We start from the raw sequence: 15,163 nt of genomic DNA, 5'->3' as shown, positions 1-15,163 counted from the left end.
GACCTGCAGCCAGTCCTGCCCATCACTGGAGCATGAGTCGTGTTGCTAAGTGCTCCGATTCTCCAAGGAAAGGTTACATTTTGCATAATTCGACAAATGGGACATGAAATAAGTCATTGCAATTGGCAAAGTAAAAACAGTTTGGGTTACAAAGTTAAACATTATCCAGGAAATAAACAAGTGAATGCTTCCATGATGCAGGATAAACACACTACCTTACTCTTCTAAGTTTAGTAAAAGGGGCCTTTATCACAAGGCAGTGGTGTTCCTTCTTTGTAATGACCGTCTCCTGTGTACCAGGTACCCTACTGGGTTCTGGGAATGTAGTCATCAGCAAGAAGGTCACAGTCCTTTCCCCAAGAAACACCTGACCTGTGAAGATGACTGACTGAAAGTCTCCATTGAGGGAGCTGCCTTCTGTGGGAATGGAGAAAGCTTCTCCTGTGTCCGTTCTTTCGAATTGATTCACCAAGTGCAAGGGGGACGGAAATGGGCAGGTCCCTTTCACCCTGCTTTGTTCATGTGAAAATGTGCATGAGAGGTTGCTTAGACAGGTCCTGCCTGTTGTGTTCCTCCTTGAGAGGAAACGGCCATGGCCAGGCGTGGTGACTCATACCTGTAATCCTTGGGAGCCCAAGATGGGAGGAGTGCTTGAGCCTAGGAGTTCAAGACCAGCCTGGGCAACGTTGTGAGACCCCATCTCTAAAAAAAAAAAAAATTAAAAATTAACCAAGTGTGGTGCGTGTCTGTGGTCTCAGCTACTGGGGAGGCTGAGGAAGGAGGATTGCTGGGGCCCTGGAGTTCAAGGCTGCAGTGAGCTATGATTGTGCCACTGCACTCCAGCCTGGGTGGTGGAGAGAGATCCTGTGTCAAAGAAAAAAAGAAAGAAAACAACAGCCATTTACTCAGGGACGGGTACACAAAAGACCAGGCCCTCAGCTCCAGTGTCACTGGCTGTAAGGCAGCTCCATTGCAGTGACGGCTTCAGAGCAGGAGGAACAACTTTCACTTCACTTTCATTGAGCTTTCAAAGAAATAGGCATCTGTGCTTTAAAGACAGATTGGTAGGTGATGGAGGAGATGTGATACGCATGTACACAGAAGGAAATGTACAGTGTTGGGTCCCAAAGGCACAGACCCCGCCTTGAGCTCTGGGAATTCACTAGTAAGAGACCATGGGCGAGTTCCTTTCCACACCTGCCTCACTAAACTCTGCTATTAGCCTTGTGGACGAAAGGGGGTGATGATGTCTGTGACCTCATAGCGTTACTGTGAGGCTCAAATGAAATGCATGGAATATTTTGCAAACTGTATGGTGTATACAAAATAAGGTATTTTGTTGAAGCCTCACCTAAAATAATGTTAAGTGCTTTTTTCAGGTTACTAGGTACATCCATCATAAAATTGTTGGAAAATTACATGTTGCAAAAGTGATCCTGGCTTTGGGAAATACAGTTTGGATTGATCCAATGGTAAGTATGCATTTTTCTTAAAAATAAATCTGTTTGAATGGGCCACTAAAATTATCCAGATTATTCTAAGCTGTCACTTGAATAACTGCTGCACAGAAACGGTGACTTATTTGGGGCTCTGTTAGGGAGAGGTGTTTTTCATGTTATTTGGGTCATGAATTGGGTTGTGGGTTTAGTTTTTGTTCAGGGGAACATTTTACATTGTAACCCCAGCACACATGTGCATTGTGTATGTGAGGCACACACACACACACACATGCAGCTGAACAAAGTTTCTTGAGGACTCCATGTGACATTCTCCGATGCTGACAGTTTCTAACTTGCTCATTCCCCACGCACTTACTGAGCACCTGCCACGTGCCAGGAGCAGTGCTGGGCACCGGGTTCCCTCTGGGAGCAAAGCACACGAAGCCCCCATCCCGCAGAGCAACCCTTGGGGAGGCGGGGGGAAGGGGAGGGGAGGACACATGACAAGGACACGTGACTCAACCGGCCTCCGTGTCTCTCCACCGCTGCTGGCACCACCCTTCCTGCTTGTTCCCCAAGAGCTCCACTCCTCCACTTAAATCTTATTATGAATACTTACAAGATTTAACAGAGTCAGTTTATAAAAACTTTTGCTGAAAGTTATTTTTATGAGGTTGGAAAAGTTTTAACATGTTAAAAGGGGAGTTTGGATGTAAGGTTTAAGACTAAGCAGAAAATGGTTTTCAGAAGAGAAAATATGGATTACAAATGCAGGTAAATGAGGAGACTTGGGCATCTTAGTTGATGCCGTGATATTATTGTGTTTGTTTTTTGTTGGGGGGAGAAAAGCAAAAATTTTATTAAGTGGAGATTTAAAAGAGATTGAAGTAAAGAAGAAAACCCACCGGGCAGATGGGTCCACACTGCAGCTCGTGTGGCAGTGCTCACGGCGGCCAGAGGGAAACAGACCCACCCTCGCGGTCTCCACCTGCTCCTGCTCCCACCCAGTTTGAACAGAGAGAGGCTCCTCCACACATTCCCCGGTGGGCACACATTCCTGGGGTTCACCTAGGAAGAGGCCCCAGGCAGGGCAGGCCTGGACACCCCCCACCCTCACCATGGAAGGGACAGCCCCTCCTATACCCACATCTCCACCAACAGGGCCAGTTTGTTAGAGATTTTTGTGTTTTACTTAATTTTGTGTAAATGGAAATGGATGAGGATGTTTTGGTTGCAGAAAAGACAAACAGAAGAAATGGCCCAGAACAGGATTCAGGTTCTTGGCTTAGGCCTTTCCCAGGCACGGGCAGACGCTGAGCCTCAGGAGGTAAAAATACTTGAGAAGGAATGAGAAAGATGTAAGAATTATGCATCTGACTAGGGGTTTATCCCAGATTTGCAAATTGGTCGTGACTAGGGGTTTATCCCAGATTTGCTCTTGCCACCCCCCCACCACCTGCTAATATTTCTGTGGCATGGGGCAAGGCCTGGACTATTTGGATGGAGCCTCAGGTATGAAGCAATCCAGATGCTGCCATGGGAAGCCCTGCACATCGTGGCAAGCGCCGAAGTGCAGCCGACGTGGCAGGATGAACCAGAGAGACCCTGTGAGAGTGTCTGTGCTTCAGTTAAAATTCAGAGTGACTCCTGCTAATATTCGATTTTTTCATTGATTCAAGGTGCACATTACAAACCTTTCCAATTTAAAAACCTCTGTCATTGATTATAATGTTCGAGCTGAAATTTTGTCCATGGGAATGGGCATTGATAATCCAGAACACATAGAACAACTGAAAAAATTACGTGAAGACGCAAAGATACCAGCTTTTGAAGAAAGCCTAAGCCAGACCCCGTAAGTGAATTTCTGTCTCCTTTTTGGAAGAGCTGTTTTTTGGAAATACAACTCACAAGTGTTAAGGACATGTTTTATGAAAGTAGAAGAGTTGGCGTGGTGGCTCACGCCTGTAATCCCAGCACTTTGGGAGGCTGAGGTGGGCGGATCACGAGGTCAGGAAATCAAGACCATCCTGGCCAACACGGTGAAACCCCATCTCTACTAAAAACACAAAAATTAGCTGGGTGTGGCAACGCATGCCTGTAATCCCAGCTACTCGGGAGGCTGAGGCAGGAGAATCACTTGAACCCGGGAGGCAGAGGTTGCAGTGAGCCGAGATCACGCCACTGCAGTCCAGCCTGGTGACAGAGTGAGACGACGTCTCAAAAAACAAAAAAAGTAGAAGGGTTTTTAATGAGTCTCCATGTACCCATCACTCAGTTGTAATAATGACCAAGATTTTGAAAATCTAGTTTTATCTCTACCCCAGCCCACACTTGCTTTTGTTGACGTATTATAAAGCGATCTCAAATACAGTATTTCACCTGCATCTCTTACAGGAAGGATCGTTAACTTTTTATTGACAAATAGCACACATACAGAGAAGTGCGCACGTCAGATGTGATGTGTTTCCTGAGTATACCTATGTAACCAGCCCAGATCAAGAAACAGAGCCTGGCTTAGAGCCTCCCCTCACTCTAGCTACTCCCCCTGCCCAACAGGAGCCATTCTCCTGATGTGGAAAAGCAGGAATGGTTTTCCCTGCTTTTGTCCTTGGAATGGAATTAGACAGTATGCCTCCTCACCATAGTGAGTTACAGAAGCTAGGCTCAAAGGAGGCATAAATTCTCTAAATTCTCACAGTTACATAATGTTCCTTTGTATGAATATACCATTATTTGTTTACCCATTCTACTGTTGACTGGGGAGATTTCCAGTTTGGGGTACTTCAAGTAATGGTGCTTTAAACATTACCATACATATCTTTTACAAATATATACACTTACAGATAAATTTCTGATGGAATGGGATCACTGAGTTGTGGTTAGAGTTACTACCCAATAGTGTTCCAAAGTGGCCGCACCAGCGTCTCTTCCCATGGAGGGTATTAGGGAGACTGTGACAGTCACTCTGAGGAGGGATCCTGGCAGCTCCAGAGGGGGAAGGATCTGTATCAATAATTGCTTCCAGTTAGGAGGAAAACAGAAGGCATCTGTTAAGAAAGTGGGCAAAAGACATGAGCAGCAACTTCAGGATGCCTAATTACCATATGAGAAGGTGCTGGAACTCCCGAAAGCCCAGGGAGTAACACCACAGCATGCCCAGCCCACCAGAGAGGGGAATGAGAGAAGGAAGGAAAACACGCACCAAGTGTGGGCAGGGATGAGAGCCGCAGGGTTTCCCAAAACTTAACCAGAGCACTGTTGGCACAGCTAAAAAGACTTCAATTGCATGTGTTTTATTGTGGCAAAATACACATGACAACAGCTGCCATTTAAATTCTTTTTAAGTGTACAATTCAGTGGCCTTTAGGACATTATCAGTGCTGTGCAACCATCATCACTCTCCATCTCCAGAACTTGCTCATCTTCTGGACAGCAACTCCATACTCCTTAAATAATAATTCCAGAGTCTGCCCCCGCAGGCCCCCTACTCTCCTTTGTCTCTAAGAATCTGCCAATCCTGGGCACTTTCAGTGGAACCGTCCACTGTTTGCCCTTTTGTGTCTGGCTCGTCTCAATGGAATGTCCTCAAGGTCCACCTGTGTTGCAGCCCGGGTCAGATTTCCTTCCCTTTGAAACTCGTCCTCCATGGCATGGATCACCACGTTTTGCTTTTCCATTCATCTGCCTGTGCACACCTGGGCTGCTGCCCCTCTTGACTGTGGTGGATGTGCTCCTGTGTACACAGGTGTACAAATAATCTGTTTGAGCCCCTGCCTTCACTTCTCTGGGGTTGCTACTCAGAAGTGGAGCTACTGGGCCCTGTGGGAATCCTGTGCATGATTTTTGGGGACCCTCCATCCAGTTTCCGCAGCTGCTACCCTATTGCCCGTTCCACCAGCCATTGCCTGTTCCACCAGCCACATCCGAGGCCTGCAGTTCTCCATGTCCTCTCCTTGACCCTGTCCGAGGTGCAAACTCCAGGTCTCTTCGGGGCTCTTCCGGGTGTGCCTCTGTGCGCTTGTGCTATTCTAAATGGCCCATACACACGAATGCTTTTGAACATCCTAATTCCCCAGTCTCTCGCTCTCCACGTCTCCTCTGGCCCGGCCGGAGGTCTGGGGTCTGTAGGGCCTGGTAGCTTTAGAAGCAGGCCTCCATCTCAAAAAATAAATAAATAAGTAAAAAGTGCTTTTACCCCTGCACTCCAAGCTCTGTCCTCCACTGTCCCCAGACAGGCTCCACAGACGCACATGATTATTTGCAAATGAAGTCTGCTCTGCTTCCTCCAGGCCGAGGGTGACAGGGACCAGGCCTGCTCAAGACCAGGATCGTCCATCCAAGGAGCAGGAGGGACAGGGGTGAGTAAGAACACCACAGAGCTTTCTCCCAGAATGCCAGAGACAGGGCCATGTGTGAGGGAGAGCCAGTGAGGGACGGTCCACAGGGACGCCTGGGAGGAGTCCCCACAAGCTGAGGGAAGGACTTGGCGGTGAGTTCCAGGAGCAAGGATGAAGGTGCCCGGAGCGGAGCAGCATACAGGGACCCAGAGGTGCCGGGCTAGGTCTTGTGGGGCCTGTGGCCACTGCAGGGAATGGGCTCTTTCTCCACAGAGGCTGGAGCCATGAGCGGATTTTGAGCAGAGGGGTGACTTGAACAGAAGATGGTTTGTGGCTGCTGTGTTGAGAACAGACTCAAGGGAGGGTAGGGGACAAAGATTGTGCCAGGGGCTTCGGACAGGAGGATGGAGGCTTGGACCAGGCGGCTTTGTGGAGGCTGAGAAACCGCTGGTTTCTCAGTGTGTTCTGCTGGAGCTGACGCGGCTCCAGCCAGGCTGCATCTGTGGCAAGAGCACAGCCCTCATGGCAGGGCCTGGGAGCCCCAGAGGTGTGAGAGGAGGGGTCCGGGGGTGAGCCCTGGTGTCTCCGCTGGGGAGCGTGGAGAAGGGTGGGGATGTTGTAGCCAGCAGGTGGAGGGAAGCCTGGAGAGGCGGGTGGGCGAGGGATGCATGTCCCAGACAGGAGTGATGAACTAGCCCAGGTGCAGCTGCAGACCCAGTGAGTGAGGACCAAGATGGAGCTAGTGGCCTGCTGGGCTAGTGACTTGCTGGGCTAGTGGCCTGCTGGGCTGGTGACTTGCTGGGTTAGTGGCCTGCTGGGCTAGTGGCCTGCTGAGCTGGTGATTTGCTGGGTTAGTGGCCTGCTGGGCTAGTGGCCTGCTGGGCTGGTAACTTGCTGGGTTAGTGGCCTGCTGGGCTGGTGACTTGCTGGGTTAGTGGCCTACTGGGTTAGTGGCCTGCTGGGCTGGTGACTTGCTGGGTTAGTGGCCTGCTGGGCTAGTGGCCTGCTGAGCTGGTGATTTGCTGGGTTAGTGGCCTGCTGGGCTAGTGGCCTGCTGGGCTGGTAACTTGCTGGGTTAGTGGCCTGCTGGGCTGGTGACTTGCTGGGTTAGTGGCCTACTGGGTTAGTGGCCTGCTGGGCTGGTGACTTGCTGGGTTAGTGGCCTGCTGGGCTAGTGACTTGCTGGGTTAGTGGCCTACTGGGTTAGTGGCCTGCTGGGCTGGTGACTTGCTGGGTTAGTGGCCTGCTGGGCTAGTGGCCTGCTGGGCTGGTGACTTGCAGGGTTAGTGGCCTGCTTGATTATTGGGCTGCTGGGCTGGTCTCCTCCTTGGTCCGTCGCGTGGTGGGCTGGTGACTTGCTGGGTTAGTGGCCTGCTGGGTTAGTGGCCTGCTGGGCTAGTGGCCTACTGGGTTAGTGGCCTGCTGGGCTGGTGACTTGCTGGGTTAGTGGCCTGCTGGGCTAGTGGCCTGCTGGACTTTGAGCCCCAGCTCTGTTTAAAGGCTCCCACAGCCCCTTTTGCACTGTAGCTTTGTAGTTAAGAGAGCTTAACATACCCGTGGTCATGAACACAGAGCATGCAGCAGTATGGGCACTGCGAGGTTTCATAGGGAACCTGCTAGGAGAGACCTCATCTCAGACAGCTCCTGGAGAATGGGGGATCCTGACAGGTAGAGAGGAATGGCAAGAATATTTCATGCTGTGACCAGCAGATCTGAAAGCCACAGGACTTAGCGGTTGGCAGATGTTAGGGAGTGTGGGTCTGTGTGTCTGAGCCCTGGTGCCTGGGGGATGCTGGTGTGGTGGACAGTGACACGTGGTTCCCAGGCACAGCCCACGGCAGAGGAGGAGAGGCTGAGGTGGGCTGTGGAGGTGCCAGTTTTTAAGGTTACTGAAAGTCTAAACCTAGGGCTCAGGAAAGCAGCTGGGGAACGTTCTTGGTTTGCTGCTGTTTGAGGAGAGTCAAAGCTCAGTAGTATGAGGAGGAAGGAACCAACCTAGCAGGGGAGGATCTAGAAAAGGAGAAGAGGGTGGGGGACCGCACAGAGCTTGGGGAGGGGCAGTGGCTGGGGACGCTCGCTGCCTGAATCTGGAAAGTGCTGCACCACAGGCTTCTTCCAGGCCCATCAGAAGACAGGCACACCCCTCCTTCTCACAGGTGTGTGTGTGTGGCTGTCAAAAGACAGCACACCCCTCCTCGTGTGTGCATGTGTGTGCGTATGTGCATGCATGTGTGTGTGTAGGTTTGCTCATTTAGGCCTGAATTGTCTCTTCAAGGGTGTATAAAAACCGAGTCACATTGTCACCCACGAGGAAGGGAGCTGGCTGGCTGGGGAGCAGGGATGAGAGGAGCTTTTCAGTGTACAGCCAAATTTGACTTCTTTTAAAATACTGAACCACATGAATGTGGTTACCTGTTCAAAGAACCAAAAGAATAACACAATTTAAAAATTTTAAAATAAGTAATCTAGCTAGTTACTAAGTAGGACAAAATACGGGGCATCACGTTGAATTTAGTGGGTTCCCATATGTTTAAATGCGTGTATCTGTCCATGTGTTTTAGATAGAGAGGTATAGAAGGCAACAATTTCTTTTATATGTGAAGAATATTTCTAGAAGTAGGCCCAAACTGATAACAGGGGTGGTCTCTGGGAAGATGGTCCCAGAGCCTGGGTCAGGGGAGGCAGGAAACTGGCTTGTCACTTTCTGTCCTTTGGTCCTATTTGAAGTGTGCAGCAGTGAGCATGGAAGGGAAACCACCTTGGTAAAGAGTGAAGGCCTCCCTGGTCCTGTGTGCTTGCCCTTCATCTTCATCGGAAGGAACAGAGTTGACGGGCTGCCTGGGGCATCTTAAATGAGTCATAAGCTCTGTGTGGGTCTGACCCCAGGGCCACAGGCACTTCACAGTCATTTATTGCCTGCCTTCCTCTCCCACTTGGGCAGTTCCTTTAGAGAGCCAGGTGTTAACCCCCGCCTCTACCGTCTAGGACGCCTCCTCCAGCAGAAGATGCTGCTCACCTGCAGAGCCCCCAGCCTGAGGACACGGGTGCAGAAGGAGGGGCTGAGTCCAAGATGAGCTCAGAAAACCAGAAGCCTGGTGGGTACTTGCTATTCAAAAGATGGTTAAGTTCAAATCGTTAATGTCTGGAAAATTGCTAATATGTAGACTTTCCACTTTGAGATGAAATGTAGAGAAGATGACATAAACTGATATCACCTAACTGTTCTTTTTGACAGGTCAGCCCCCAATGTTTTGTTTTTGTAGTTTGAGGTCTACCATCCATCCAGTGATGTGCACAGATGTTAAGTGAACAGCTCAGCAGTGTGTGTGTGTGTGTGTGAACATCCAGACTGAGCTGTTGAACATTTCCAGGATCCCAGCAGTCTCCTGGCTGGAACCCTTCCCACTGACCATTCTGATTTCTGACGCCGTTAGTTTTTCTGACTTGGAAGCATATAGAATACGTTCTTTTATTTTAAATAGAGATGGAGTCTCACTGTATTGCCCAGGCTGATTTTGAACTCCTGACCTCAAGTGATCCTTCTTCCTTGGCCTCTAAGAGTATTAGGATTATAGGCGTGAGCCACTTTGCCCAGCCTATAGTATATGTTCTTGTGGCTTCCTTCAATCAACATTATGTTGGTGAAATTAATCTGTATTATTGCAAGTGGTGGCATTTTTTCTTAATCTTGGAAAGTATTTGCATATTGGATGGCTCTCTCCAGACTTTACATTTAGGCTCACTTTTATTGCACAGCGCCTCGGCAAAGAGGAGGAGCTGGCATTTGAACAGAGTTGGCTGACCTTGGCCAGGCTAATTGCACAGACTTAGCAGACATTTCTGACGTGTATGAACTTGGCACTGAGTTAGGTGCCATAAAGAAAAAAGATAATTAGCTGGGCTTGGTGGCGGGCACCTGTGATTCCAGCTACTCAAGAGGCTAAGGTTGGAGGATCAGTTGAACCCGGGTGGCAGAGGTTGCAGTGAGCCAAGATCACACCAGTGCACTCCAGCCTGGACGACAGAGCGAGACTATCAAAAAACAAAACAAATTAAAAAAACTGGTTGGGCGCGGTGGCTCAGGCCAGTAATCCCAGCACTTCGTGGGGCCGAGGCGGGTGAATCACTTGAGCTCAGGAGTTTGAGACCAGCCTGGTCAACATGTTGGAACCCCATCTCTACTAAAAAGAAAAAAATTAGTCAGCTGTGGTGGCACATGCCTGTAGTCCCAGCTACTCGGGAGGCTGAGGCAATAGAACCTCTTGAACCCTGGAGGCAGAGGTTGCAGTGAGCCAAGATCACACCACTGCACTCTTGCCTGGGCAACAGAAAGACTCCATCTCAAAAAAAAAAAAAAGAAAAAAGATGAATGGGGCCGGGTGCAGTAGCTCACGCCTGTAATCCCAGCACTTTGGGAGGCCGAGGCGGGCAGATCTTGAGGTCAGGAGGTCGAGACAATCCTGGCTAACACGGTGAAACCCCGTCTTTACTAAAAATACAAATAATTAGCAGGGCGTGGTGGCGGGCGCCTGTAGTCCCAGCTACTCGGGAGGCTGAGGCAGGAGAATGGCGTGAACCCGGGAGGTGGAGCTTGCAGTGAGCTGAGATGGCGCCACTGCACTTCAGCCTGGGCAACTGAGCGAGACTCCGTCTCAAAAAAAAAAAAAAGAAAAGGAAAGATAAATGGGACAAAACCCAAGCCCCTTGTGGAAGGGGAAGTCAGTGAGGGAGAAGGAAAGGAAAGGTGAGGAGACCATTTGCCGTCACTGGAATTTACCTTCATGTGGCCTTTTAATTTTGATATTCATTGTCTTTATGAAATGGGGTTAGGTCATTGCTCCTTGTCTTGACAAATCTTAGAAATTGCCTAGACAACATATATTGATAAACTCATCCCATGACTAGACAAAGTCTCCAACACTCCAGTGCTGGGAGCTCCAGTTTTCCACACCACCAATGTTCTGCGTCCCTGCTGTGGTCCCTCATTCCGCTTCCCAGGAGAGCGGGATAAGATCCAGGGAGGGTGGACCCTGCACGGCTCTGCTCCCTTTGATATGCATCCCGAGACAGTGAAACCCACAGATTACGCAGCTGAGGTGCTGAGAACCACAGAAGATGGTTTGCTCCCTGACAGGTTCATTCCTCACTGAGGATGGAGAGTGCGGGAGGAGGAGCCACAGAGGTGGCTCCTGTGACGAGGGTGGTCTTGCCCACTGCCTGTGTGATTCCCATGCATCTCTGGATATGTTTTGGAAGTTGTTTCCTAAGGAAGTTCTTCCAGCCATTTCCTTGCACAGCATTTTTTTTTGGCGGCGTTGCGGGGGGCGGTTGGGGGTGATTGTTGTGAAGGATGGGGGTCATCTGGAAGAATGAGTTTAGATGCATTTCATTGTTGCTGTGGTCCAAACCCAGGTTCTTCATCACAGTCCCATGTGCTGCTCTTGCTGGCAGTGACTGTGGCTGGTGAGGTGAGAGGTGCAGGTGAGGAGAAAGGGTCTTCCGGAGCTGAGTGGTACGTGGGGGACTGGATGTAGCTGTTAAAATGCACATACACCTTCTCCTCATAACGTTTGCCCCTGGATTCGACCACAGTGGGGGGCAGCTGGTTTCATTGCGTGGGATCCACTGGAAAAGGGTTCTGAAGAGTTCTGGGAAAGAGAGAATTTGCAAAGCCAGCTGGTCAGAGGAACAGGGTCATTGGGACAACAGTTGTCATTAAGAGGATTTTTCCAGAGCAGTGTTTATTCCACAGTCGCAGACCGGGATCCAGTAGACTGCAGAGGTGGGGCTGAAGTGGGTCTGCACTGGCGCAGGCCCTGCTACCAGCTGATTTGCCCTTTGCGTAGAGCCTGGTGTGGGGCCCAAGGGGGACGTCAGGGCAGCCAAGTGGGTCCCCCAAACCATAGCTCTTGGAGGACATGCAGTTGTTTACTGAGCTCTACTGGGAAGCTCTGGCTATTAGATGTCCACTGCAGCCACCAGGCACTTGGCCACCTTCCTGGAAGAGCCACGGTAAAGGGGAACTCCCCCCATCCCGACTGTCTCAGCTGCAAGAGACTTCATCTCTGGGCTCCTGCTCAGGTTCAGGCAGGTGAAGGAAAATGTTATGCACTTTCTTCATGTTTCTTCTTGCCTTGGCTTCCCGCAGGGTTTCTGGTTTTGGATACTCAGTGTCTCCCTGTAGCTAGAAAAGTATGATGCATCCATTGTGCCTCCACACGCTGGTGAGGGGCAAGGCCTGAGCTTCAGAGGCTCATCACAGTTAGGGCGGCGTTCCTCCGCAGTGTCTGCCAGCCCTGCTACAGGTGGTCAGTCTCAGGTGGACCCTGTGCCCTCCTCTGCAGACACGCCACCCACATGCCACTGTGCCAAGCAGGGCTTCTGGAGGACGTGGGTGTGGGGTTGTGTTGCATGTAGCCCGGCTCAGGGACTGCTGCATGCTCTTGCCCTCCCAGCTGTAGCTGTGCGCTCTGCCAGCCAAACACGATCTCGGGACCCTAAACTCCCTCTGCCAAAGGGGAAGTTACACACTGGACCTGGGTCTAAGGCTGCCTGTCTTTTGCTCCCAAGCAGACAGATGTCACTTCACAGCCCCAGGTCGTAGCCCCGTGTCCTATATGTCTGCTGTCACATGTTACTTTATGTTGTGTAAAACATAGCTTTCCTGAGCTGGAGGGGATGCGTGATCGTCTTTGTCCTGCCCCGCCCCCCATAGCCCTTTCTCCCTCCAGCTTGCTTTCTCCTTTAGACACCGATGTTTAGGAAGCCCCTTTGGAAAAGCAGAGGCCATGGCGCTCCTGTGATTTGTGTTTCCCGGGGCGCATCCTCAACCTTGGATAAATCAACCTCAAGTCAGCGGAGACTCCCTAAGTCCCTTTTGGTTTATGGCTCCAAGGAGGAACCTGGCTGCTTGCTCCCAGAAGTGGTGTCTTGTTCTTGTTCGCTGGCAGGACCGCCTCCTTCGCACCCCAGCTTCACAGCTCTGTGTTTAGGATCAGTCCCAGCTTCTGTGATCAGGCCAGGCCACCCTGGGTTTCCTCTGCTCACCTCTCCCAGAAGGGCTTGGGGATTGTGCTCTCCAAGGTTCTTGAGGTCACTGGGTCAGTGCACTCGTTTCCGGAGGCCGCTCCATGGCAGGCTGCACGTGACACGGAGGATGGCGCTTTCCCAGCGGGAGTCTGTTTCTTTCTTTGCCATTGTGTTGTATACCATGAATAAACCACAGAGGGTGGATCTGCTTTCCATCTCAGGCTACTGTGATTCCAGCAGCTGTGAACATTCTTGCTCTGGTGTTTGGATGGAAACCTCGCCTGCTGGAGATTGAGAAGTTCACATTGCGTTGTTTGAGGATATGTCATGTCCAGCACTGGCTCCTTGTGTGTGCTGGCCGCTGTCCTCGAAGTTGTCCTTAGGGCATCCTGGCAGGTCAAAACAGCCCCAGAGAAGTCTGCATGTTCGTATCCAAGGCCAGCCACCTCAATGAGGTTCTTTTTCAAATGAGTGACTTTACTTCCTGGTCATTTAATTTTAATACTTGTCAAAGGCTGTTTTTATTTTAAAATAAAATTTTACGCCAGGCACAGTGGCTTAAGCCTGTAATCCCAACACTTTGGGAGGCCGAGGTAGGTGGATCACCCAAGGTCAGGAGTTCGAGACCAGCCTGACCAACATGGTGAAACCCCGTCTCTACTAAAAATACAATATTAGCTGAGTGTGGTGGGGCATGCTTGTAATCCCAGCTACTTGGTAGGCTGAGGCAGGAGAATCGCTTGAACCCAAAGGCGGAGGTTGCAGTGAGTCAAGATTGCACCACTGCACTCCTGCCTGGGCAACAAGAACAAAACTCTGTCTCAAAAATAAAAAAAGAAAATTTAAAATTTTCTTTATCTATGTGATGGTTTTAATTTTTTCTAACTGTTCTTTGCAGCTAGATACTAGGGTTAACTCAATTTACACTCATGTGATTCTCATCTAGAAGTTGCATAAGGTACAAAAAAGTATATATATGTGTGTACATGATGGAGTTACATATAAATAACCTGTAGGAAAATCTGACATTGATTTTGTGCAGAAACTTCATCTGGAAACACTGAAGGTGCCTCCATTAGCAGAACTGCACAGCCGCCTCTGAAAAGGTATGTCCACTCGGCATGGAGGAGTCGGCGTCCCTTACCCAGTAAATAAGATCAATGAATGCGCAGGTCTTTCTCTCTCCTTCTAGCTTCCACCCACAAATAAAATGGTTCCAAAAAGAAGATGTCGTCATCTTAAAGATAAGAATAAGGAATGTAAAGGACTGCAAGTGTCAGTATTTCAGGGATAGAGTTGTTTTCAGGTAGGTTTATGTATAGTCATATAAAGTAAAATAGAAATAATTTCTAGCATTTTAAAAGGCTGACTTTCTTTTTATAAACCCAGTGCTTGGGTGGGAGACAGATTTTACCTGGCTGATCTGGAGCTGCGGGGCAACATAAGGAAAGATGAGTGCAAATGTGTAATTAGAAACGAGGAGCCTGTGATCACTCTGGCCAAAGAGAGAAGGGAGGCATGGTGTCACCTACTCAGACAGAGGGTGAGTTGGAATGCGCTCAGAGGGTGGTCTTTACCCTGAGTGTGTCATACTCACCCACTCACTGTCAGCTGTTCTCTTGAGCAGAACCCCAACGTGGCTTTTGATTTTGATCACTGGGAAGACTGTGAAGAGGACAGCCAGTTCCCCAAGGGTAAGGCGTGGAGCGCCCACTCTCAGAGGGGTTGTAGGTCCTGAGGGCAGTGAGGGACACCATCACCCACTTAGGAATTCAGCCTTGGTGGAAGTGGGCCGTTCACATCGAGCCCTGAGAAATTAGTTTTCTCTTTGTTGATCTTGGTGCTAAATGTTCTGGTTTGAGTACTTTTCAACCCTTGGTGATAAACACACCTTTTAATAACACACTACAGATATTCTTCCTAGAAGAATAAATTATTTGTAAGCAGACCAATTTGACCTGCTCATTTCTTACCTAAAATAATGAACATATAAAATAAGATACATAGAACGGGAATCCAAGGCATTTTTTTCTGCATTGACCGAAATAATGGGGGGAAATAAAGATTTGCTGTTTAGTCTATACGTCACTTATTTGTTATAATATCTTATTCCTTTAGTAGTGAATTCTAAAAGCCTGCCGTACACAGTGGCAGAGGTGGTTGAAGACAGTAGCAGCAGCACTTCAGAGGATGACGACAGTGAGAGTGAATGATGTCCTCAAGAGCGGCTGGAAGATGTTGAACAAAAATGGATATTGCCATGTGACTTCAAAGTTAAGAAAACAGTCAGTCATAACCAAATCTTTCTTTCTTTCTTTCTTTTCTTTTTTTTTTTTTTTTTGAGACAGTCTTGTTCTG

The 15,163-nt window shown here is 49.4% G+C and overlaps 1 protein-coding gene across 1 annotated transcript in view; it reads left to right on the top strand.

Annotated features, from left to right (window-relative positions):
- TDRD12 (tudor domain containing 12) overlaps positions 1-15,163 on the top strand; it is a 102,011-nt gene extending 86,848 nt beyond the window's left edge. Inside the window, 9 exon segments of the mRNA XM_017861714.1 lie at positions 1,380-1,472; positions 3,119-3,291; positions 5,729-5,797; positions 8,762-8,871; positions 13,848-13,911; positions 13,998-14,111; positions 14,195-14,348; positions 14,433-14,499; positions 14,924-15,163. Of these exon segments, the coding sequence (XP_017717203.1) occupies positions 1,380-1,472; positions 3,119-3,291; positions 5,729-5,797; positions 8,762-8,871; positions 13,848-13,911; positions 13,998-14,111; positions 14,195-14,348; positions 14,433-14,499; positions 14,924-15,018 (939 nt within the window). The 3' untranslated portion in view covers positions 15,019-15,163.

Source organism: Rhinopithecus bieti, unplaced genomic scaffold (genome assembly GCF_001698545.2).
Source record: "Rhinopithecus bieti isolate Rb0 unplaced genomic scaffold, ASM169854v2 scaffold_62779, whole genome shotgun sequence".
Classification (NCBI taxonomy): Eukaryota; Metazoa; Chordata; class Mammalia; order Primates; family Cercopithecidae; genus Rhinopithecus; species Rhinopithecus bieti.
Note: the sequence above shows the minus strand (reverse complement) of the source record. Positions and strands in the feature narration are given on the sequence as shown.